The sequence below is a fragment of the Musca domestica genome, unplaced genomic scaffold, assembly GCF_030504385.1.
Source record: "Musca domestica strain aabys unplaced genomic scaffold, Musca_domestica.polishedcontigs.V.1.1 27, whole genome shotgun sequence".
Classification (NCBI taxonomy): domain Eukaryota; kingdom Metazoa; phylum Arthropoda; class Insecta; order Diptera; family Muscidae; genus Musca; species Musca domestica.
In genome coordinates this window covers 186,089-213,340 of record NW_026712286.1, presented here as the reverse complement: position 1 = coordinate 213,340, position 27,252 = coordinate 186,089, and the positions used below count along the sequence as shown (strand labels likewise).

The 27,252-nt window shown below is 36.6% G+C and overlaps 2 protein-coding genes across 3 annotated transcripts in view; both read left to right on the top strand.

Moving 5' to 3' along the window:
• The first annotated feature begins 8,218 nt into the window (after positions 1-8,218).
• Positions 8,219-27,252, top strand: part of LOC131803073 (uncharacterized) — a 104,256-nt gene continuing 85,222 nt past the window's right edge. The window contains exons 1-10 of one of the 2 annotated variants that reach the window (XM_059124002.1): positions 8,219-8,851; positions 8,954-9,071; positions 10,441-10,544; positions 10,612-10,726; positions 10,841-11,833; positions 11,888-12,003; positions 12,068-12,524; positions 12,620-12,819; positions 12,880-13,079; positions 15,732-16,155. In XM_059124002.1, the coding sequence (XP_058979985.1) occupies positions 8,756-8,851; positions 8,954-9,071; positions 10,441-10,544; positions 10,612-10,726; positions 10,841-11,833; positions 11,888-12,003; positions 12,068-12,524; positions 12,620-12,819; positions 12,880-13,079; positions 15,732-16,155 (2,823 nt within the window). In that variant the 5' untranslated portion in view covers positions 8,219-8,755. The remainder of the gene's footprint in view (positions 8,852-8,953; positions 9,072-10,440; positions 10,545-10,611; positions 10,727-10,840; positions 11,834-11,887; positions 12,004-12,067; positions 12,525-12,619; positions 12,820-12,879; positions 13,080-15,731; positions 16,156-27,252) is intronic. The other variant, XM_059124001.1, reaches the window with a different exon arrangement.
• On the top strand, positions 19,134-25,982 carry LOC131803072 (fibroblast growth factor receptor homolog 1-like). The gene is made up of 2 exons (XM_059124000.1): positions 19,134-23,538; positions 23,599-25,982. Exons 1-2 carry the CDS (start codon positions 20,890-20,892, stop codon positions 24,172-24,174), a joined length of 3,225 nt encoding a protein of 1,074 aa, XP_058979983.1. The 5' UTR covers positions 19,134-20,889; the 3' UTR covers positions 24,175-25,982.

Here is a 27,252-nt window from a genome sequence, read left to right as displayed (position 1 = left end):
ATAACCGATTTTTCCTTTGTGATATCGAAAGAAATTTCAAAACTAGTAGATTCTTGCAGGTACTGGAACAAAGCAATTATTTGTCATACTGTCACTTATGTGTGTCAATGCAGGGCTGGATTCTTGTTTTATGAAAATATGAAATGAAAAATATTTCCTTTATAAAATTTTTCATTTGACATTTCTTTCCTTTATAAAAGTTTTCATTTCACATTTTTATAGAACAAGAATGGATTTCCAGGGTAAGGTTAAAGGTGAGAGTACATATAAGGCTTTTTTGACTGCCTTTAGTCATCGGCTGGCTTCTTCGACGACTTTAGCCAGTCAAAAAAGCCTTTCCAAGCGCATAAAAAAATCTTTTCCAAGCGCATAACAAAATACATATGCATCTATTTTGTTTGTGCTTTTGGGCTCGACTTATTATTTATTACACATGATGACAGATGTGAAAATAGATTTCGATCGCAAGAAATTAAAAATATATTTTCTGTGTCTGACGAGAATAAGCGAAACTAGACGGCAAGGGCCTCGATATGACGGCGTTAGATATAATTTAAAAATATGAAGAGAGTGATATCACATTTTTGACGGCGTGTGGCTTAAAACGGAATTGAATTTGGCCTGTTCCAGCACTGCAAAAATGTAAAAGTTTTTAATACGATAACCGATTTTTCCTTTGTGATATCGAAAGAAATTTCAAAACTAGTAGATTCTTGCAGGTACTGGAACAAAGCAATTATTTATCATACTGTCACTTATGTGTGTCAATGCAGGGCTGGATTCTTGTTTTATGAAAATATGAAATGAAAAATATTTCCTTTATAAAATTTTTCATTTGACATTTCTTTCCTTTATAAAAGTTTTCATTTCACATTTTTATAGAACAATAATGGATGTCCAGGGTAAGGTTAAAGGTGAGAGTACATATAAGGCTTTTTTGACTGCCTTTAGTCATCGGCTGGCTTCTTCAACGACTTTAGCCAGTCAAAAAAGCCTTTCCAAGCGCATAAAAAAACCTTTTCCAAGCGCATAACAAAATACATATGCATCTATTTTGTTTGTGCTTTTGGGCTCGACTTATTATTTATTACACATGATGACAGATGTGAAAATAGATTTCGATCGCAAGAAATTAAAAATATATTTTCTGTGTCTGACGAGAATAAGCGAAACTCGACGGCAAGGGCCTCGATATGACGGCGTTAGACATAATTTAAAAATATGAAGAGAGTGATATCACATTTTTGACGGCGTGTGGCTTAAAACGGAATTGAATTTGGCCTGTTCCAGCACTGCAAGAATGTAAAAGTTTTTAATACGATAACCGATTTTTCCTTTGTGATATCGAAAGAAATTTCAAAACTAGTAGATTCTTGCAGGTACTGGAACAAAGCAATTATTTGTCATACTGTCACTTATGTGTGTCAATGCAGGGCTGGATTCTTGTTTTATGAAAATATGAAATGAAAAATATTTCCTTTATAAAATTTTTCATTTGACATTTCTTTCCTTTATAAAAGTTTTCATTTCACATTTTTATAGAACAAGAATGGATGTCCAGGGTAAGGTTAAAGGTGAGAGTACATATAAGGCTTTTTTGACTGCCTTTAGTCATCGGCTGGCTTCTTCGACGACTTTAGCCAGTCAAAAAAGCCTTTCCAAGCGCATAAAAAAATCTTTTCCAAGCGCATAACAAAATACATATGCATCTATTTTGTTTGTGCTTTTGGGCTCGACTTATTATTTATTACACATGATGACAGATGTGAAAATAGATTTCGATCGCAAGAAATTAAAAATATATTTTCTGTGTCTGACGAGAATAAGCGAAACTAGACGGCAAGGGCCTCGATATGACGGCGTTAGACATAATTTAAAAATATGAAGAGAGTGATATCACATTTTTGACGGCGTGTGGCTTAAAACGGAATAGAATTTGGCCTGTTCCAGCACTGCAAGAATGTAAAAGTTTTTAATACGATAACCGATTTTTCCTTTGTGGTATCGAAAGAAATTTCAAAACTAGTAGATTCTTGCAGGTACTGGAACAAAGCAATTATTTGTCATACTGTCACTTATGTGTGTCAATGCAGGGCTGGATTCTTGTTTTATGAAAATATGAAATGAAAAATGTTTCCTTTATAAAATTTTTCATTTGACATTTCTTTCCTTTATAAAAGTTTTCATTTCACATTTTTATAGAACAAGAATGGATTTCCAGGGTAAGGTTAAAGGTGAGAGTACATATAAGGCTTTTTTGACTGCCTTTAGTCATCGGCTGGCTTCTTCGACGACTTTAGCCAGTCAAAAAAGCCTTTCCAAGCGCATAAAAAAAACTTTTCCAAGCGCATAACAAAATACATATGCATCTATTTTGTTTGTGCTTTTGGGCTCGACTTATTATTTATTACACATGATGACAGATGTGAAAATAGATTTCGATCGCAAGAAATTAAAAATATATTTTCTGTGTCTGACGAGAATAAGCGAAACTAGACGGCAAGGGCCTCGATATGACGGCGTTAGACATAATTTAAAAATATGAAGAGAGTGATATCACATTTTTGACGGCGTGTGGCTTAAAACGGAATTGAATTTGGCCTGTTCCAGCACTGCAAGAATGTAAAAGTTTTTAATACGATAACCGAATTTTCCTTTGTGATATCGAAAGAAATTTCAAAACTAGTAGATTCTTGCAGGTACTGGAACAAAGCAATTATTTGTCATACTGTCACTTATGTGTGTCAATGCAGGGCTGGATTCTTGTTTTATGAAAATATGAAATGAAAAATATTTCCTTTATAAAATTTTTCATTTGACATTTCTTTCCTTTATAAAAGTTTTCATTTCACATTTTTATAGAACAAGAATGGATTTCCAGGGTAAGGTTAAAGGTGAGAGTACATATAAGGCTTTTTTGACTGCCTTTAGTCATCGGCTGGCTTCTTCGACGACTTTAGCCAGTCAAAAAAGCCTTTCCAAGCGCATAAAAAAATCTTTTCCAAGCGCATAACAAAATACATATGCATCTATTTTGTTTGTGCTTTTGGGCTCGACTTATTATTTATTACACATGATGACAGATGTGAAAATAGATTTCGATCGCAAGAAATTAAAAATATATTTTCTGTGTCTGACGAGAATAAGCGAAACTAGACGGCAAGGGCCTCGATATGACGGCGTTAGATATAATTTAAAAATATGAAGAGAGTGATATCACATTTTTGACGGCGTGTGGCTTAAAACGGAATTGAATTTGGCCTGTTCCAGCACTGCAAAAATGTAAAAGTTTTTAATACGATAACCGATTTTTCCTTTGTGATATCGAAAGAAATTTCAAAACTAGTAGATTCTTGCAGGTACTGGAACAAAGCAATTATTTATCATACTGTCACTTATGTGTGTCAATGCAGGGCTGGATTCTTGTTTTATGAAAATATGAAATGAAAAATATTTCCTTTATAAAATTTTTCATTTGACATTTCTTTCCTTTATAAAAGTTTTCATTTCACATTTTTATAGAACAATAATGGATGTCCAGGGTAAGGTTAAAGGTGAGAGTACATATAAGGCTTTTTTGACTGCCTTTAGTCATCGGCTGGCTTCTTCAACGACTTTAGCCAGTCAAAAAAGCCTTTCCAAGCGCATAAAAAAACCTTTTCCAAGCGCATAACAAAATACATATGCATCTATTTTGTTTGTGCTTTTGGGCTCGACTTATTATTTATTACACATGATGACAGATGTGAAAATAGATTTCGATCGCAAGAAATTAAAAATATATTTTCTGTGTCTGACGAGAATAAGCGAAACTCGACGGCAAGGGCCTCGATATGACGGCGTTAGACATAATTTAAAAATATGAAGAGAGTGATATCACATTTTTGACGGCGTGTGGCTTAAAACGGAATTGAATTTGGCCTGTTCCAGCACTGCAAGAATGTAAAAGTTTTTAATACGATAACCGATTTTTCCTTTGTGATATCGAAAGAAATTTCAAAACTAGTAGATTCTTGCAGGTACTGGAACAAAGCAATTATTTGTCATACTGTCACTTATGTGTGTCAATGCAGGGCTGGATTCTTGTTTTATGAAAATATGAAATGAAAAATATTTCCTTTATAAAATTTTTCATTTGACATTTCTTTCCTTTATAAAAGTTTTCATTTCACATTTTTATAGAACAAGAATGGATGTCCAGGGTAAGGTTAAAGGTGAGAGTACATATAAGGCTTTTTTGACTGCCTTTAGTCATCGGCTGGCTTCTTCGACGACTTTAGCCAGTCAAAAAAGCCTTTCCAAGCGCATAAAAAAATCTTTTCCAAGCGCATAACAAAATACATATGCATCTATTTTGTTTGTGCTTTTGGGCTCGACTTATTATTTATTACACATGATGACAGATGTGAAAATAGATTTCGATCGCAAGAAATTAAAAATATATTTTCTGTGTCTGACGAGAATAAGCGAAACTAGACGGCAAGGGCCTCGATATGACGGCGTTAGACATAATTTAAAAATATGAAGAGAGTGATATCACATTTTTGACGGCGTGTGGCTTAAAACGGAATAGAATTTGGCCTGTTCCAGCACTGCAAGAATGTAAAAGTTTTTAATACGATAACCGATTTTTCCTTTGTGGTATCGAAAGAAATTTCAAAACTAGTAGATTCTTGCAGGTACTGGAACAAAGCAATTATTTGTCATACTGTCACTTATGTGTGTCAATGCAGGGCTGGATTCTTGTTTTATGAAAATATGAAATGAAAAATGTTTCCTTTATAAAATTTTTCATTTGACATTTCTTTCCTTTATAAAAGTTTTCATTTCACATTTTTATAGAACAAGAATGGATTTCCAGGGTAAGGTTAAAGGTGAGAGTACATATAAGGCTTTTTTGACTGCCTTTAGTCATCGGCTGGCTTCTTCGACGACTTTAGCCAGTCAAAAAAGCCTTTCCAAGCGCATAAAAAAAACTTTTCCAAGCGCATAACAAAATACATATGCATCTATTTTGTTTGTGCTTTTGGGCTCGACTTATTATTTATTACACATGATGACAGATGTGAAAATAGATTTCGATCGCAAGAAATTAAAAATATATTTTCTGTGTCTGACGAGAATAAGCGAAACTAGACGGCAAGGGCCTCGATATGACGGCGTTAGACATAATTTAAAAATATGAAGAGAGTGATATCACATTTTTGACGGCGTGTGGCTTAAAACGGAATTGAATTTGGCCTGTTCCAGCACTGCAAGAATGTAAAAGTTTTTAATACGATAACCGAATTTTCCTTTGTGATATCGAAAGAAATTTCAAAACTAGTAGATTCTTGCAGGTACTGGAACAAAGCAATTATTTGTCATACTGTCACTTATGTGTGTCAATGCAGGGCTGGATTCTTGTTTTATGAAAATATGAAATGAAAAATATTTCCTTTATAAAATTTTTCATTTGACATTTCTTTCCTTTATAAAAGTTTTCATTTCACATTTTTATAGAACAAGAATGGATGTCCAGGGTAAGGTTAAAGGTGAGAGTACATATAAGGCTTTTTTGACTGCCTTTAGTCATCGGCTGGCTTCTTCGACGACTTTAGCCAGTCAAAAAAGCCTTTCCAAGCGCATAAAAAAATCTTTTCCAAGCGCATAACAAAATACATATGCATCTATTTTGTTTGTGCTTTTGGGCTCGACTTATTATTTATTACACATGATGACAGATGTGAAAATAGATTTCGATCGCAAGAAATTAAAAATATATTTTCTGTGTCTGACGAGAATAAGCGAAACTAGACGGCAAGGGCCTCGATATGACGGCGTTAGACATAATTTAAAAATATGAAGAGAGTGATATCACATTTTTGACGGCGTGTGGCTTAAAACGGAATTGAATTTGGCCTGTTCCAGCACTGCAAGAATGTAAAAGTTTTTAATACGATAACCGATTTTTCCTTTGTGATATCGAAAGAAATTTCAAAACTAGTAGATTCTTGCAGGTACTGGAACAAAGCAATTATTTGTCATACTGTCACTTATGTGTGTCAATGCAGGGCTGGATTCTTGTTTTATGAAAATATGAAATGAAAAATATTTCCTTTATAAAATTTTTCATTTGACATTTCTTTCCTTTATAAAAGTTTTCATTTCACATTTTTATAGAACAAGAATGGATGTCCAGGGTAAGGTTAAAGGTGAGAGTACATATAAGGCTTTTTTGACTGCCTTTAGTCATCGGCTGGCTTCTTCGACGACTTTAGCCAGTCAAAAAAGCCTTTCCAAGCGCATAAAAAAACCTTTTCCAAGCGCATAACAAAATACATATGCATCTATTTTGTTTGTGCTTTTGGGCTCGACTTATTATTTATTACACATGATGACAGATGTGAAAATAGATTTCGATCGCAAGAAATTAAAAATATATTTTCTGTGTCTGACGAGAATAAGCGAAACTAGACGGCAAGGGCCTCGATATGACGGCGTTAGACATAATTTAAAAATATGAAGAGAGTGATATCACATTTTTGACGGCGTGTGGCTTAAAACGGAATTGAATTTGGCCTGTTCCAGCACTGCAAGAATGTAAAAGTTTTTAATACGATAACCGATTTTTCCTTTGTGATATCGAAAGAAATTTCAAAACTAGTAGATTCTTGCAGGTACTGGAACAAAGCAATTATTTGTCATACTGTCACTTATGTGTGTCAATGCAGGGCTGGATTCTTGTTTTATGAAAATATGAAATGAAAAATATTTCCTTTATAAAATTTTTCATTTGACATTTCTTTCCTTTATAAAAGTTTTCATTTCACATTTTTATAGAACAAGAATGGATTTCCAGGGTAAGGTTAAAGGTGAGAGTACATATAAGGCTTTTTTGACTGCCTTTAGTCATCGGGTGGCTTCTTCGACGACTTTAGCCAGTCAAAAAAGCCTTTCCAAGCGCATAAAAAAATCTTTTCCAAGCGCATAACAAAATACATATGCATCTATTTTGTTTGTGCTTTTGGGCTCGACTTATTATTTATTACACATGATGACAGATGTGAAAATAGATTTCGATCGCAAGAAATTAAAAATATATTTTCTGTGTCTGACGAGAATAAGCGAAACTAGACGGCAAGGGCCTCGATATGACGGCGTTAGACATAATTTAAAAATATGAAGAGAGTGATATCACATTTTTGACGGCGTGTGGCTTAAAACGGAATTGAATTTGGCCTGTTCCAGCACTGCAAGAATGTAAAAGTTTTTAATACGATAACCGATTTTTCCTTTGTGATATCGAAAGAAATTTCAAAACTAGTAGATTCTTGCAGGTACTGGAACAAAGCAATTATTTGTCATACTGTCACTTATGTGTGTCAATGCAGGGCTGGATTCTTGTTTTATGAAAATATGAAATGAAAAATATTTCCTTTATAAAATTTTTCATTTGACATTTCTTTCCTTTATAAAAGTTTTCATTTCACATTTTTATAGAACAAGAATGGATGTCCAGGGTAAGGTTAAAGGTGAGAGTACATATAAGGCTTTTTTGACTGCCTTTAGTCATCGGCTGGCTTCTTCGACGACTTTAGCCAGTCAAGCCACTTTAGCCAGTCATCAACACAGCTGCCGTGACAATGAACTGTCAAAACATTTTTAGAATTAAACATTTTGCTTGAAATATCATACCAACCTGTTTTAAAAGCATTTATTTTTGTATATATTTTAATTATTTTTTACATATCAATTGGTCTGTTCCAGAACTGCATGAATGTGAATGTTTTTACTACGATAACCGATTTTACCTTTATGATATCAAAGAAAATTGCAAAACTAGTAAATTCTTGCTTTTCTTTGTGGTATTATGTATTATGTTTTATAACAATTTTTTTTTTTATATGAATAATTTTTTACCGCAAATTTCAATTTATATATTTTCACACAACAAATAAAGAAGAATTGCACAGTGAAATCAAAAAAACAAAAGGAAACAATCCCACTCTGATTTTTCTGTAATTTACCTTGTCAAATTTGATTAAACATAAAAACTGGTTTTCATCTCTGATTAGTATTATACAATGGTTTTATGAATTGACATTTTGACAATGAGATGAAAATTTAGTGGAATTTCAAATAACCATATCGACTTCAGCATTTTCATCATTACACATTTTTATAGAACAACGAATTTATTCTCTGAGCTCATACGGCTACCTTTATAAATACAGTTTGTTTCTCAGGGAAACTTTTGACATTTGCCCACATATGCCCGGAAACAACAACAAACACACAGATGACAACAGAAAACAGCTGAGCAACGAGTAGTAGCAGTTGAAATTTTGTAAATTTTCCGGAAATTGTGTGAACGTGCATAAACAGTACCTTATTTATTTCTCTGAAGGATCTCTAAACAGCTGTTTATGTTTAGATGGGACCGATTTTCAAAACCCTGCAAGGGATTCATGTTTTCGATCCGGTGAACTCTGTGAACTCCAGCTCATGTCTGGCTTTCGACCTGCTAAGCCCTGAATGCCTTCTTTTTCGATCTGTTGGCCCCTTTAAAATTAATGTTTCTTATGATAAGAGAGTGAAGCGGTCGTGTATTTGTCGTTAATTAATAATTAAATTGGGCAAAAATAGTGAGAAAAAGAAGTTAAACCGTAGAATTCTTCGGTTTGGTGAGTCCTTGCAGTTGGAAGTCTTTGATTCCCGAGTTGTAGCTGTATTTTTAATTGCCTGTTGCAAAAGTTTCGCGGCACTGTAAATAATGTTTAAGCGTGCATTCAAAGTTGTACTACGGCCAGTTGTAAAAAACAATTTTGTTCTGTTACCCGAGAGCTATTATAAAGTGGTGTCCACATATGTAAGTAGCACTCGCAAGTACAAGATTAAAGGTGACAACTGATAAGATTATTAAGATTATTCGATAAGATTAATAATATGAAACTCATTCTAATTTCGCAAGGACAATGGATGTCTTCAGTTGCAGTACGAAGCACGAACGCACTATGTATCTTGGGCCCCGGAAGGCAGCAGTAAAGACAACGAAATTGCTATAAACGCAAGAGTTGCCAAAGAGATTGGTGAGCACACTTTATACCAGCTAATAATAAATTTGGCACAAATCGCAAATCGCAATGTAGAAGCAGAGCAATATATTTTTATATCTTAATGTTTGCCTTGAAGAAACAGTGGTTATGTGCACGCATAAATATTCTGTAGGCAAGAATTAAATAATGTTTGCTTCTCAATGTTGACTCCTAAGGCCTGCATGGCATACATGTATTAACTTTACTATTAGGGTTAATTGTTAGGTCGCAATACACAGATCAAACGTTTTTAGAAACTGAGTCCGTGTGTCAATTATAAGAACATTTCACAACCCGCCGGATTAAAAGTCGTGTCGCATGAGTTCTGATTTACTTTATTTCATTTCATATATTTGTATAACAAAATATCTAGTCTTTCGACCACAAGTCTATATTCTACAATTTAATATTTGACATTAAAAATAGTTGAGAAGCAACTCTCCAAACAAAACCATTAAGGGATTGGACCTACTCCATTGACAAAAACTTCTTACAATTACTGCGTATCAATTAAGAAATTTCTGGAGAAAATATCATAAACTATTTTATGTTTTATGGCCCTATGGCGTGCGCAACATATAGAAAATGTTGATCTAATGAAATTTGTAAATACAAACATATAATATATGGTCCTTATTCTTGAATTATATTTGTTTTAGTTTTAGGTTTGCTTTAGATTTATGTATCTTCGGACATATGACTACAGATGGAAGTATGGACAATATCGGCCCACTCCTTCTATTACCACCTCCACAAAGCGTTACAATTTTCAATAATTCAATATTTCTACCAACGCTAAATCTTCAAATTTGATACCTCCTCCAAAAAAAGTGTCAACACTTTGTATAATAACATAACGACAATTTTGACGATTTCCTTCTAACTTAGTATAAATATCGGTCGACTCCTAATAATTACAACTCGCACCAAATGCAAAAAAGGTGAAGATGTCTTTTGACGTCGGACAATGCTATACATGCAACAACATTAGATTCTAGTAGGCTAAATGAAAATTTAATTAATTTAAATGTTTTATTCTATTGCTCCCAAATCATTCTTTTAAGTGTACCTATTTTGGTAGAAGGGAAATCCCCTTCAATTGTAAATCCAAATATACATGAACATCATTTACATTATATATTTAAGTTTTAGAAAATAATAAAAATACAATAATAATTACAAATGCGGCGATGCAAGTGCAAAAACTTGAAGTTATGCACCTATATACGTGATTTTTATGGTTTGAAACGCATCATAGTTCCGAATTAAGTGTAGATCCACTGACCTTATAGTTCATTTACAACACTGTCGATCGTTATTGACGAACACATGTCCTAATTCATAGGCCTTTAATTTCTTTTAGGACTCAATGAAAATGATTTTGTAAAATGCACTTTAGTCGTGGATGTTCCCATTTTGCGAAATGTCTTCCTTACACCCGTTTCGAAAAAGGATTGGGAAATAATAGTAAGCTGCCTCACGAGAGTTAGTGCTGGAAACGCAAATTTAATTACCTTTCTTATTTTATTTTTAGGAGCTGAGTAGTGAACACATCTCGGATAGTGTTTTGGAGCAGACACGCATTGTCAATTCCAATCAAATTTTAATAGTTTGGGTAAATAAATCCATACAAGTAGCATTGACGGTGGGTAAGTGCAAAATAAGTTCTCCTTCGGATCAAGTGTTCTCTTTTAAAAAGGCTTAACAGTACGAAAATTGAAACTAATCATAAATATGAACATCATTTTTATTGTGTCGTATAGATCGCTTGAAACCAAATCTCACTTATGGTAGAATTGACCATACAACACAATTGATTATATCGCCTGATGTTATCAGTAGTAACTCAAATGGAGCAACTGAAAATATTCTGCGCAGTAAAACTGCCTCTAATGTGCCCAATGGCGATCAACGGGGCGTTTTCGAACAGGGGCTGTCCAAATCGTCGACCAGTAAACAATTTAAAAATAATCAGAATATAGCCAAATCTAGTCGGCACGACAAAATGGAACGTTTGAAGAAAGACTTGTGCAGAGAAGCAAGTAAATTTGTGGAGTTCAGAGTTATATCTGGGTCATGGTCGGATGACACACAAATATCGGACGTTTTCGTCAATGATATTAACTGGCCGCCTAATATGGACCCAATGTTAATTTACTGTCTTCGTACCATGGAGGATCGTGAATACTACGTTCGCATAAACTTGATTACTGCCGGCGAATTTCTGACAACAATTCACCCCACCATAGAGATAACTGCAAATCTGATGAAACTATTAGAATTGAAGGAATTGGAAAAGGTGGTTCTCAAACCGAAGCCAATGGTTGTCAATTTTGTTGAGAAAATTGAATTGTTCGCCAACAAGAAAACGCATTATAAGGTAGTAGAAAACGCTTTTAAACGTTTTGTAAAAGAAAAAACAGAAGAAACGCCCCTTTTATTGAACCAAAATGAAGTTGTACGATTAGAGGACGACCTCGTTGTAACGGTTGGCATACTACCGGAACACTTTCATTACTGCGCGGTCGATTCACAATTTCTAAAGGAAAGCAAAATATACGCTGCTGATGTGGTGCGAAACGTCGATGACATACTTTGCGTTAAACCCCCTGTTGAGACTCCGATCTTTTCTAAAGATGTTATAAAGCTTCGTGATTTCGATTTAAAAGTTGAAGATCTGATAAGTGAGTTGAGAAGAAACCTTTGTTTAGATTCTACAAATTCTGTTTTGCGGCAGGCGAATATTCTTTTGACAGGTAAGGTAAGAGACATATCTCACTGACAGTATTAACATTTTAGTGGTGTTTTAGGTTCTTCGGGTGCTGGGAAGACTGTTCTGGTTGAGCGTATACTTAATGAGTTGGTTCGCAAACCATACTTCTGTCATTTTGAAATATTTAACTGTACACGTAGCAAAGGGCGAAAGGTATGTTTGCTAAACAAAAACAACGCCCCGACCAATAAATTCTTCTGTTTTCTTTTACAAACAGGCCGAGTCTGTGCAAAAAGATTTGCGGACAGTTTTTACTACATGTATTCAAAAAGCGCCTTCAATTGTGGTTTTGGAAAACCTAGATGTCCTGGCTCATGCATCAGGTGATCAGGCAACACAAGACAACGAATACTTCAATAGAATAGCCGATGTTGTCCATCAACTTGTCGTTCAATATACAACGTCTCATCCAATTGCTGTTATAGCCACTGCCAACGAAGTGCATTCTCTCAATAAACGCGTATACTCGCCACGAGGCCGACACCTTTTTCAAACAATTGTAAATCTGCCGGGATTAGAGAGGCAAGACCGGGAAGTGGTACTTAAGGAACTTTGTAGCCACATTGAAACTGACAAACTGGATTTTGAGCGGTACGCCCTTCTAACGGAGGGGTACAACAAAGGAGATTTAGTGCAATTTATTGAAAGAGCAATATTCTACGCATATCGTTTAAGTAATTATATTAAATTTATTTATTCATTCGAGTTATAAATGTGCAACAAAGCCTTTCTTTGAATTGTCCATTCATAATTTGTCGATATTTTGCAGGTAAAACCCGTCCGGTGCTCTCGAACGAACATTTGAAAAAGTCTTTGGAAAACACTAATTCCTATTGCCTAAGAGGAATAGAGAGTCATCAAACCACCGACCATACTTCTGATGTGGGTGATTCATGCGATGAAAATAATGTACACGGTTTAGAATCGGTAACCTCCGTTCTTGAAGAAGTTCTCATGTGGCCGTCAAGAGTAAGGAGTTAAGCTTGCCAATTGAAATACCAACATTAACTTGTTAAATATTTATAATAGTATCCAAAAATATTTAACGAATCGCCTCTGCGTAACCAAGCAGGTGTACTTCTCTACGGGCCGCCTGGTACTGGAAAGACGTTTTTAGTCTCAAAACTTGCTAAAAAGTGGAACCTTCGAACAATATCTGTTAAAGGACCGGAATTACTCGCAAAATATATTGGACAAAGTGAGGAGAACGTTCGCAACTTATTTAATAGGTAAGATTTTTCAAACATGAAGTAAGGCGATCACTAACAACATCACATTTACGAGTCCATATAAATATTATGCTAGTTGCATCCGTTTATGCCAATGTTTTTTTATCTGAGTTTTCAGTTGGAGAGTGGAGTAAGCTCGTTTTTGTCATTCCAAATGTGCAAGTTGTTTTTGTTCATGTCGTTTCAGAAATTGAGTAATATATGCACCCTTATTATGGTTGGCGTTGTCGTAGGCGTTTAAGTGTCGTAGACGTAGTCGTAGGCGTTGTCGTAACTAGAAATGTTTGGTATTATGTACAATTTTCGACTACGACTTTTTTGTAATAGATATGAAAATGCAGGGTGCTCTGGAATAATAAACATTTTTTAAATTTACGAGCTACCCGGTTAAAAAAAAAAATAAAAGCGTCAGTTTAAATGGTTGAATTAAAACGACGTTTAATTAAATATTGAAATATGTTAAGTCCTGGCAATTATTTAGCTGAGTATGAAGATGAGTATATTAACAATGATTTAAACGTGAGGCGAAAAATAATGCGGGTTATTTGTGCTTACAGAGGGAAGCGCACAGACATCCTGGATTACCACAACCTGCTTCTGTTGCATATTTCGTGGTAGTCTGTTTACGCTTGGAGGAGTCAGTGTGCAGGGCTTTCTTGTCTTCACTAATTTCAAACCCTTCAAATAGTTCCTCCTCAGTCTTCTGTTCACCAAGTGTTGGACGCTGTTGAATTCAAATTGCTTGGTTCCCTGCATTTACAATTGTCTATAATTGTAACATGCGTGATGCTGTTTCCTCCGTGTCGCTTAAAATGAACTGCTTGAAGGGCCCTCCACCTGTAGCACGACATTCTGCCTTATTATGAACTAGCGTCTTCCTCAATTTTATTCGGCCCAGACTTTCATACAAGCCTCGCCTGTTCGAACCGGCGGTCTTAGGATATTGAGTTTTGCACCAATTTTGTTCCATTCTTCCTTGATGTTAATTTTTTTCAAGCCATTGCTGTAAACTCTAGCCAAATTTTGATTCATTTGCAAGATCTGGATCATTTCGTCAAATTGTTCACAACGACTTAAAATCTAGAGAAAGCGAAATGCTAATAGATGTAACTTCATATATTCTTGTAATGTTGATATATGCTTCTTATTCAAATCCATTTTGTATATTATTCTGTTGTAATGTCAATTTGGAAAAACTTTTCTGTGTTGTCGGCAACAAAATCTCTAACGACTAATTTTGCAGTGTTTGTCGAATTAGAACGCGTCTTGTGGTACGAAAATTGTAACAGAATTTCATACAGAGTTGTAATTTCTCGCATACGACACACATAATACCAATTAGTCGTTACGACGCATCTACTTGCTATTTTCGATACGACTACGCCAGCCGTTTACAGCAATAAATTACATGGTGTATTTCGGTAACTTATGCCCCGTAAAATGGAGAATAATACCGATTAGAAAGATCTCATGTAACCCGTACTTAACACACTTGGGCAATTATTGAAAAGCCATCTATCTATTATAAACCACTATGAATGAAAATACTGATCTTCGAAGAGAAAATATGAATATCACCTGCCAATACAACCGTTTATAGTTTTAAAATCCTTTTAATTGTTCTGGTCATTCAGCTTCGGTAAACTATGCGGTCAAATCCCACATGTCCATCACTTGAGAAATCGATCCACACATATGACTTATCATTTTTTCTGCGTTTAATACGACCAAAAGGACATATCGGACGTTTACAAATCCGTTATCCTCTTAGTTCCCAAAATATGGAAGATCTCTTATATTGGGACTGTTCCATTATTTGGCAGATGGACATCTTTCAATAGACTTTATTTAATTTTAAGCTCATCACCAATATAAGTACGATAAGTATTTCGTATTGTTGCAAACCGAAATCGTCATACAGAAAATCCATGGTTGCTGCGTTTATTTCTATTACTATTTTCTAAAGATGTGTCCGAGGACGGCATTCATCCTGCAATTGCTGATAGCATCTGCGACTGCATCGGTATGAATGCCACTCAGACCTGCCTGATAGGCATTTTGATCTAGAGTCGGTTGTCGTGTCTATAGACGTCGACGTTATGTGCAAGTCGCCATCGCCGTCGCTCCGATTCAAAAATGGTATTACGGTGGGAAAAGAAGCGACATCGACAGTTAAAAAAGAAATGGCAACACTACCTTGTTGTTGACAAAAAAGATAAAAAATTGTTTGTATTTTAAATATTAATTTCTTCTCTTTCGGAAAACATAAAAAATATAGTGAAAATTAATGTAATAAATGCTATACACCTCTGAGGAGTTAACTGAACTAGTATACATTATGTTTCGTAGAGCCGTTGTACTGGATTATTTACTCATTTACCACTGATTCGGCTATAATATGTTCTCAGTATGAAAATTGACAGCGAGACAAAGGAAAGTAGAATACAATGAATTGCATTCATGTTTAGTTTATTTAATATTGGAGATTATAACGTCCTCTGGCTACAATGCCCAGTTATTTTTCAATCTTGGCTCAATTAAACATGGACATTGGCATTATGGGTGATACAGCAAATTAAATTGGGGAAGAAGCATAACATAACCAATAGATAAATAGTACGTTAACTATTATCATATTATGTATCTTTACAGGGCACGGAGTGCAAAGCCATGTCTTCTTTTCTTTGACGAATTCGATAGCTTAGCACCCAAACGTGGCCACGATTCTACCGGCGTAACGGACCGCGTAGTGAATCAGTTGCTGACCGAGCTTGATGGTGTCGAAGGATTACAAGGTGTTAGTGTGATTGCAGCAACATCTCGGCCCGAGTTGTTGGATCCGGCATTACTTCGTTCCGGTCGTATTGACCGATTGGTTGAATGTACACTTCCCGACTTTTCTGCCCGCGTAGCAATTTTCGAAGCGTTATCCACAACATTAGCCCTTGACGAGTCAGTGGATTTCTCTTACTTCGCCGAGAGATCGGAAAATTATACTGGTGCTGATATTCAGAGCGTCCTAACATCTGCCAATATGATTGCCGTAAAAGAAGCTCTTGAAAAGTTTGGACAAGAGGTATGTACCCTATAACATATTTTAAAACAAAAAACGTCAACCCCAGCAATTACATAATAAAATTTGCCTCAAGATATAATTCCATCTGCCACTGAACCACATTGTCGCTGCAAGCAAAATCATATGAGCCTCTAGGAAATATATATTTTTTTACTAAACAATGACTGAAGGCGGCGGCTCCATCTTCATTACAGTTTACCGAAAAAGAGACTATTTTTCTAGTTTTACTACGTTTTCGGCATTCTAGTCGCTTAAAACCAATGGTACCACAGAATGTGTTTCCCAAACTAATGTCTTATAAAATGTTGAAAACTGTGGCCTTTTTGTTTTAGATTAAAATTTCGCTTTATGCTACTATAACTCGACGAAGACCCTTATGCTTATTTTAGAAAATCTTTATCAGAATCAAATTTTTTACTCCATTTTATTCTTTATTAAATAAGCCACAGTATGAAACCAAAAACAAACAAGTAAGTAAAGGCTATAGTCGTGCGGGGCCAACCATGTGATACCCTACAACACTACAACATGTTGGAAGCCCCCTTATCTCCAAATCCATCTTGGAAGATTTCGTTTTTGAAATGATGTTATAGAACGCTGCCCAGATGTTGCCCTTATTTTTTTGACCGGGGCATCTGCCCCATATTTACGTACTTCGTAGTGTTATTAGGTATTCAAAACAATTTTTTTTATGTAGGTTGTGGTCCATTTCGCATCTAAATATAATCCAATGGTCATCCAAAATGCTAGACTTCTGCCCTGTCATTAACTTCTTTCTCAAGCAAAATTCCGTGCCGATTGGTTTTCAATTGTGATCTGTAGATCGACTGCAAAATCCGGAAATCCATTTGAACCATTAAATGTACATCTTCAATTTTGACCCTAACCCTAACGATAATTGCGACGTGTATATGGGGTGTAGAAAACTTTAGAAAATGTAAAATTTAAAATTGTAAGTTCAATTGAAATAATCAAAGGCGATAAAAAAATGACAAAAATTGAAAATTGTCATTTTTACGCGATTTTCTTAGATTTTATCCTTTTCTGGCAAGAGACCATTTCGAATTGATGAGAATTGTAAAAATCAGTCCTGCGGTTTTTGACTTATAAACAGAATAACAGAGATCTATTTCTGTTACATATACATTGTATATATATTGGGATATATAGCAAATGTATCCCATATCTTGGCTATCAGAATCACTGTAATGGTCAGAAGTGACCTTTTAATGTATTTGGTGTTTGATTTTTTTGACATAAAAGTTATGGTTTATTTTACCTGCTACATATTGTCCAATGACAGTCCAAAGTGGTAGGCTTCTGCTCAGCACTAAAGCCTAACTCTATACAAAATTCCGCGTCGTTTGGTGCACAATTGTGGCCCCTTAATATTTTGCGATTATCTCCAAAACCGATAAACTTTTATTCTGACTCTAACCCCACCTCCATTTTCAATGACGATCGGGCCACAAGTGCGACTTGTAGCGTGATTACAAATTAACATGGACAGATGGACGGACGGACATACATAGCTCGGTCAAATAGGAAGATCCATAAATAGTTTCCCATTTCGGGAACCAATATTCGAGGTGTTACATAATTTTTGTAATAATATTATAATGGGGTGAATTTAATAATGTATGACTCTTTAACAGCGTTACCTTAAATTCGAAGTAACTTCACCACTATGGTAAAATATTTTGTTCGTCTGTATTACCCTAATACGCCAGGTCCTTATCTTAAAATCTACCAAGTAATAACGTATTAAAATTGGTACTTTATTAAATTTCTACCTTTGTAATATTTTCCAATTACGAACATTCACATTTTTTATCTTTCATTTATATTTTCAAACACAAAAAAAAAAAGAAATTGTTCAATTGTCAATGTTGAAGTTGTTCAACTTTGAAATTTTGTACGCCCGACGTATTTGGATAACACTCATATAAATACATGTATATAAATTGTGAGTACGTCAAATTTTAGATAACGCTGTACAGGGTTTTTACCATAGTGGGGAAGTTGAAGATTTGTGTACGATACATCGAATTTTAGATAACGCTGTACTGAACAAAAGTGTAGAGTAAAAATTTGTAAGTTCTCAGTACTAAATTTTTGGGTAAATGGACAACATTCGGTAAAATGTCGTTCCAATTATTACCAAATATCGAGTACGAAGACTTGCAATTTGTAAAAACTCACAAAGATTGCAATCGATGGTGCGAAAAATCTGCGATAGTTCATTAGTTTTTGGCGATATTCTTTTATGTAAAAATATTGGGAGAAAAGAGTCGGATAAACAAAAAACAACTTTTTGCATTTGTTATTGGTAAATTTGAAGATACAACACCCTAGCTTCAGGGTTGTGTTTTTTCCACTTTAATCATTCTGCCCATTACTATTTATGGTTTGTTAATGTGCGGGGCTTACATTTCGCATATGAATCCATGTTTTTTTTTTGTTTAAGATAATAAAAAATCGAACTAGATATTTTGTTTAAGACAATTAAAAATGATCGAATCGAATGAACAAATCATTTATCTGCATGGGTTTTGTGTGACTTGTGCTTTGACATTAAAATACGTAGAATTTTTTAAGTTTTAACAATGGAATCGTTTGTCGAATATATTTAAATATAAAATATTCAAATCAAAAAATCTCAACACTTGCAGCATCGATGTTGGAATGTAAAAAGTTTAGTTTGTCAAACCGTATACTTAATCGATCGACGCGATATATAACAATATAATAGTAATATATAATAATTGTACAAATCATACGTTTTTGAATGCATATCCCGTTGTACACGTCGTATTCGACTTGAGTTCATTACAAGTTGTAAGCACATGAATGCATTTCATACCGGTGCAATTCCGATTCCAAACTTCGAGTCGCATATCGATGGTTGTTTCGCTTGTATACTGTGATAAATATACCAAACGATGTCATTTTGCAGCAACATATTTTGTCTTTATACAAAGCAATTGGCGCTCTCAGCCTTGTTGGATTTTCTATACCTTTTGTCTTTGGGCACAGAAATGTGTGGTATTTGATCACCCATATATGCACAGTGACTTGGAAAGATTACCTATGGTCTTTTGGATTTCTATTGATCCTAACCACCAACTCAAATTGAATTAACGAAATTCTCCGATTACGTGTGAAAACTCAACATAATTGGATTTTCGTCGTCTTTTTGACTATTATTCTGTAAGAAAATCATAGTTTTCATTAGAAGTGGACTCCGTGCGTAACAGACAGACAGACAGATATGCATATTCATGTAAGCAAACCATTCCTCAGAATTATGTTTATCGCTGCCGTTTCAACGAAGTAATCTTGCTATGCGGGCAAAGTGATATCCCAATAGTCTCTGCGTTATCTCGAGCCTTGTTCGGATTAGAACTTTTACACACACACACACACACTACAATTTGTAAAATCAGGGGAAGAAATAAGTCACGTAACGGATATTTGTTATTGATATGCAGCGCGCGTACACGCAACACAAACAAAGAGACGAAACGAGACGAGACAAGACAAGAAGACACTGGGAACCAACAATGATCGCACTGAAGACGTCGGGTACCTGTTGGTTAGATCGAAGTGCTTGCAGAAAGTAAACAAACATTGTTAAATGTGCATAAATTATGGAAAATCTGGAAAATACGTGCCCTGATGATAGGACGTATTGAAAATGGACACAAAGCAAAACGCAACACCAAGCACCTAACTGCCGCTCCTGCATGTATGTTTATTGGTTTTAGGATGTACTTGCATAAACGTGTTGAGCATTAGCCTGCCTATCTATCCGGAATGCAGTGTGTGCGTTGTTTGTGTTCTCTTCGAGCACATGCAGGTAATTCTTTGAGAGCCAGAAGGAAAACGTCATGGGGATGATATATTCCTCCTGGTCTCGAAGAACGTTTCTCGCTTGCGAGCGATTTGATTGGTCGCACAATCGGCAGTATGGCATTGGTGACGATCCAGTGACGTCGTGACGTCGTTATTGCCAGCACTAGTGTCTTTCATTGATTATTGTCTTCTCTTGTACGTTCGTAGCTCGGAACCCAGTGGCAGTTAGAGTTTGAATACGTCGAAGTCGTTAGTTGCGAATGAACATCTAGCCGGAAAGGTCTCGATCGGAAATACATACTTTTATTTTGGTTCGGACGCGTTGACTAAACAAAGCCAAGTTAAATGCTGTGACTTGCTACCAAAATACACCACCACACAATCTACCAACACTTGAATACAAATAGCCAGTGAACGTTACAATCGAACCAAAATTGTTTTGCGCGAACTTGAAAAATAACAATGACCCAAAGATTTGATTTGGTGTCAGGTGTGTATACACCCTGTTCGATGGAATCCATTAACGCCTCGACTCTATAACGATCCTCAGCAGACGTCGACGAATACCTATTTTTGCGTAAACGCTGTTACTAAAGTATCGATTTGGTGGGTGCCACATTCAGCAACGCTTGTCCAAGCTCATTACTAAGGCAAATCACATACTGTTTTGAATAAAATCGTCAGTTGCTATCGCAAAGCCAGCGACACAAGCCACCATTAGAGGAGGAAGCCATTCTACCTAAGCACTCATACCACTGGATACGAGCAGCAATGTCGTCATTTTACTGACAAACCCACCTGAAGTGCTAGATAAAGTTTTTAATTCGATTTCCAAGCAACGGCCCTCGGACTCGGGCCAAGAAGAATCGCGCGACAATCATGAGAAACAAAGGCAGTCGTTCATCCGTAATGAAGCCAATAGTTATATTATTTGCCGTGATAATAGTTTGTGAAGTAGATATCGGCAGTGCAAAAAGTGTCGGAACGAACAGTGCCGGATATGAGAAGAACATTCAGTTGGTGGCCAATGCGATGCAGTTCGCAGAAGTGAATCTCAACCAAACTGTAAATGTTGTTTGCCCCTTTGAACAACGTCGGTGGTATTATAACGAAACGCCCGTTGCATATGCCGATCGAAATCTGAGTTTTGAGATGCTAGCCGCAGAACAACGAGGTGTCTACGGCTGCCTCACTGCACAAAAAGAAAATATAGACCGAGTTTGGGCGAACGTAACCATAATTGTTTGTGCGATTTCCTGTAAACATGACAACACATCCAACGTCGACAGCAAAGCGAATATTAATGCCGAAAGCATTCGGCACCTCAACGGCTATCCGAAATTTGAGAATAATAAGTTTTCCAGCGACGTCACCAAGCAAAGTGGAGACTACGTTACGTTCAGTTGCGTTCCACTAGCACCGTCGTCGGTGAACTTAACGTGGTTGGTGAACAACAGTCCGATTGATGTTGACAAATCGAAAGCGGCTTTCAAAAAATGGACACTTTCGATATCGAATCTCGATATCTCGGATTCGGGGACATATACATGCCAACTCTGCAACAATATCGGATGTGTGTACCGTTCAACGCTTTTACGTGTTGTTAAGGAAGATGCTGTGCGTCCTAAAATTGTCGTCAATGGTCTGAAGAATCAGTCAGTTCATATGGATGAAAACGTTACATTCGAATGTCATGTGGAGACAGTTGTCGAGACCCAAATCACTTGGCTGAAGCATGACACACCAATAAACGAAACACTAAAACCACTGGATGTGTTAAAAGATCCGAATATGAGAAGAATGGTGACGCAATTTGACACACCACACCTTCTGCGCCTTGGAAGTGTTCAAGAAGAGGACGAAGGTTGGTACACCTGCGTTGCCACGAATTCTTTCGATGGTGCAATGGCAAGTGCCTACTTATGCATGATTACGACTACAAAAGATGAGGCCGAGAATAAGGACGGCTCCGGAGAAATGACGCCGATACTGAATTCCCTGAATTTGGAACAGGCCGATACTGATGAGTCTTCAGATCACGAACTCGAACCCGACAACAGAACACCCGCAGACGAGTCTAAGCAAAGTCCTCCAGAATTCAAAAACGTAAAGAAGCTGATCCAACGGCTTCACAAGCCAGCCGGTAGTTCTGTGCAACTGCTGTGCCCAGCTACTGGCAATCCGACCCCAAATATAACATGGACACTCAATGATACGGCCATAGAACGGCACATGGGGAAAGTCACATACAAAAAGTGGTCTATGCAAATGGATGATGCCATAACTAAGGATTCGGGCGTGTACAAGTGTAGGATCTGCAATGTGCACGGGTGCATAGAGCACTCGACAAAGATAACTATAATTGATCGGCTGCGCTCCTCGCCGATAATAAGCGACAAATTTCCGCAAAATCAAACTGCGCTCGTCTATAGCAGCACAACGCTGGAATGCAGAGTCGTATCCGACCTGGAGCCATTCATTTACTGGCTGAAGTATGTCAAGAAAAACGAGTCTATTGAGTATCTGGAGAAGATAGCGCAAAATTTCGACGTCCACCAGAGCACGAACAAAACAAACGACATAATAGTACTGAATCTGGGGCAGGACAAGTCGAACATTCTAAATTTTTCTAGAGTTACACACGACGACGAGGGTTGGTATTCCTGTGTAGCAGCCACCTCGTTGGGGCTGACTGTGGCGAGTGCGTACCTTAAAGTCGTTGATAAACTCCCACTGAGGGACGGGTTGCAGCGCAGTCATCCCGCATGGATTACAACAGTGGGGGCGGTTGTCGTCTTGCTTTTCCTGCTCGGAACGGTTTTCATCATCTACGTGCTGCGCAACTTGAAGCAGGAAAAACTTCTGAAGCAACGAATCGAAACCGTTCACCAGTGGACGAAGAAGGTGATCATTTACAAGCCACCGCCATCGGATGGGAGCACATGCGACCTACAAATGCCCGTTATAAAAATTGAGAAACAGCGCACAACCTTTACAACTTCCACGAATTCCGATCCCAACCAAGGCTTCAACGAATATGAGTTTCCCCTGGATTCAAATTGGGAAATACCGCGCAGTCAGTTGTCCCTGGGATCAACACTTGGGGAGGGTGCGTTTGGTCGGGTCGTTATGGCGCAAGCCAGTGGACTCACCCGGGCTCCTGCCAATAATAACGTCAGCACAATTGTGGCCGTGAAAATGGTAAAAGAGGAACACACTGATGCCGACATGGCAAGTTTGGTGCGCGAAATGGAAGTCATGAAGATGATCGGGAAGCACATCAACATTATAAACCTGCTGGGTTGCTGCAGTCAAAATGGGCCTCTGTGGGTCATAGTGGAATTCGCACCTCATGGCAATCTTAAAGACTTCCTCAAGAAGAACCGGCCGAACACGGTATGGGGCAGTTGCAGTTTAAAAGAAAGAGATAGTGATTACTTGGAGGAAACGCCGGTGCTAACGGAAAAGCAGCTGACGTCGTTCGCATTCCAAATAGCACGTGGCATGGAATATCTAGCCTCAAGACGAGTAAGTAAGCATCATCAATGCAACGCGCCTCCCTCTAACGTAATGTTGTTCTATTTCTAGTGTATTCACCGCGATTTGGCGGCGCGAAATGTTTTGGTCAGCGATGACTACGTCATGAAAATAGCCGACTTTGGTCTTGCTCGGGATATTCAAGATACAGACTACTACCGGAAAAACACCAATGGTAGGCTGCCCATAAAGTGGATGGCTCCTGAATCACTTCAGGAAAAGTTTTACGACTCCCAATCTGACGTCTGGTCTTACGGCGTACTCTTGTGGGAAATTCTAACGTATGGCGAACAACCATACCCAAACATCATGTCAGCGGAGGAGTTATATAGCTATTTGATAACCGGCCAACGCATGGAGAAGCCGCCACGCTGCTCCCTCAATATTTACATGTTGATGAGACAGTGTTGGCATTTCGACTCGAATGCCAGACCCACATTCTCGGAAATTGTCGAGAATCTGGACAAAATCCTTCAACTGTCGAGCACAATGCCGCATGAGGAATATTTGGATCTATCGATGCCCATGCTCGAGACCCCCCCTTCTTCTAGCGATGAAGAGTCCGAGAGTGAGACATTCCTGGAATCGCCGTCTGCCCGATATCAATACACATATAAATTCAAATGAACCAATCGTGACGCACTTTTCTTAATGACGCTAACATAAAACAGTGAAAAGACCTACGCCTCCATGTGTATCGAAAATATGGAACTTCTTCATGTCAAGAACGACAATAGGGCGGTCGATTATTCAGATTGCATCAGGGCCGTATGTCCGACAGAGGCAACACACATAGTTGGCGGATGTTGATGTTACCAAAAATGACGCTTTAATGTCCACAATTCAACGCATTGTATATTAGAATACTCACTACATTATATAGCATTACCGATAAGACTTTCTAGACACGACAAGGCTATTTTTCTACTTTACGATTCTATTAATAAGATATATTGATTGTTAATTTATTTTAAGGTGCCATGAAAACAAATCTCGATCAAGCAAGTAGTACACGTCTTGCTGGCAATAACTTTTCTGGGATGTACTCGTATGTGTCATTACGCAGACATTCACACATTTACTGAACTACTTGCAAATAAATTATTTTAATATTAAGGTACAAAGTGTAAAAGGAATAAAACGGAAGCTTTAAACGAATTATACGCGAGACATCTAAAATAATCACTTCGATTGTAAATATCGAATATTCAAATGTATATTGTAGACGACGGAAATGGGTCCAGCCTCTTTCATTTCGCCACTGAGAGTGCAACGCTATTTTAACGTAGATTAATAACTTTGAATAAATAAACTTTTAAAATGAATTATAGACATAAATCAGTGCTTATTGAAAGCGTAATATATAACCTCGGCCAAAGGGTGTCAACGACTTGAACGAATTGTAAACATTACAGCGCTACCTAGAATTCGACATAGTGCACACAAATATTTAACTTCCCCACAATGATAACATTTTTTGTACGCCCATATTGCCCAAATACGCCAGGTCCATATCTTAGAATCTACCAAATAAAAGAGGTTGGAAAAATTGATGCCTTTTCTAATTCACCCAGTTGTAATATTTTCCAATTACAAACATTCTTTTCCATGTTCAAAACACAAGGAAACATTGTTCAATTGTCAATGTTGAAAATCCCCGCTGCGAGCAAAGAACCAAGTGTGTCTTATGTTACCACTTTATTTCTCCAGACATTTGTACTAGTTCAGATGTCAACAATTTGCGAGTAGAGTTTGGTTAGGGACACTGATTCTAGTGTATTTCTAATGACAGTGTCAACAGTTTGTTTTGTCATTGTCAGTAAAATCTATTTAAAATATAATAAAAATGTGTATATAAGATTTTTATGTCACTTGCGATCTACAGATCGCATCAAAACAAATCGTTTTTTTGGAAATTAATTCGTTTTGTGTGTGTTTTTTTTTTGTTAAAAAGTTGATTATTCTTTAAATATATAAACAAAATGAATAGAAGGAATTATAAAAGACTTAAAAAATATATTGTATAAAAACAGAAGTTTGCAGTGCAGACGGTGGAGGTTTTGTGAATGATTTCGTGGAAAATTAACATTGCGGAAGAAGGTCTAGACGTCCCGCTCAGAAATATGTTAACGAGAAATGTCGACCCGTGGAATTTATTTCCATAGAACAGAACTACGAAAAGTTGGACTGGATTTTGGAAAAGTATGAGGTAATCGAACTAGATATAAATATCGATGGAATTCCACTGTTCAAAAACTCTCGGGTGCAATTGTGGCTAATTCTTTGCAGAATCGTCAACATTCTGGAGAAAACAAAACCGTTTGTTGTTGGATTAAATTTAATTAAATATAGTTTGCAGATTGAACTGTGCCTTATTTTATTTTTGTTAAATAATACATGTATTAAAAATGTAACGTTTTAAAATACTTACTCTATTACAAGCATTTTCCTAAAAAATTCAAATGACTATTGGGTTCAAATGTTTCCATATCATCTCAAAAGACCTCATCGTCTTCTAGTGTTTATATGGTTCAAATGTCTACATATAGCTCAAGAACTACTTAGTCAATATAGTCATGGACTACTGGTACTTCTCCTATGACAAGCCTATGTTAAATGTCCATAGGAAATTGGTGTGGGTATACATTTGCACTAGTACTGGTGACATTTGGTGTGGGTATACATTTGCACTAGTACTGGTGACATTGTCACACTACAATTTTACTAAAGATGCTCGCTGCAGGATGTTCAACTTGGAAATTTTGTACGCCCGACGTATTTGGTTAACATTCATATAATTACTTGTGTTTACGAATTTCAGGTAACGCTGTAAATATTAATTTTATATCACTTTGTTCACAAACAAAAATATTTTAACCTTTATTCCATTTTGAATAAGAAATCAGCATTTTCCATACTTTACTCGAGTTTTTGAATTTTCATCAACCTGATAACTAGAGAGTAAAGACAGAAGTGGGGCATGTTCGAGCTTCGCGTACCAAATGTATGCTTGTATTGTATTGTATGTTCTGCAAAGTAAATCATACTCACTGTGATCGTTACTGAATGTGTATTAAAGCTTAGTCGTACATATATATATATATGAGCTATATCTTTATCCAAATCGATTTCCACAAAATTTGTATGATTTAAAAATGCAACATTAATGCCAAAACGAAGCTAGGTTGGTGCATAATTGGTATGAAATTGAAGGGAATTTTCTAGGAACCATTGGTTAAGGAGAAATACCTATTGGTTTTTTATTGGAGAAATACCTTTGGAAGGGGTATGCGGTATCTTGTACTAAATATCGTAGTGAGTTGAAACCGGGTTAAATTGTGCATGACAATTATATCCAAATTTGAACCGACTATTACTAATTATAATAGGGTTCGTGCCCATGCCAAACAAATGAACAATGCAACACCTTATCTCACTTGGAAAATAAATGCGATCTGTACTTTGATTACAAAAATATGGGCTACTTTGATTACAACAGGCGGACAGACAGACGTGCATAGATCGATACAGAAAGTGGTTCAATGAAGATTTCCAAAGTAACAATGGGTCTATTTCGTCTCCATCATTGTGTTACAAACAAATGCACTGTATCACGATGAGATGTGGAGTGTCAACAATGAGAAAAGGACAATAGTCCTATGTGGTACACCACAGAATGTCGAGCAGAGGTGTTTCACGCAACAA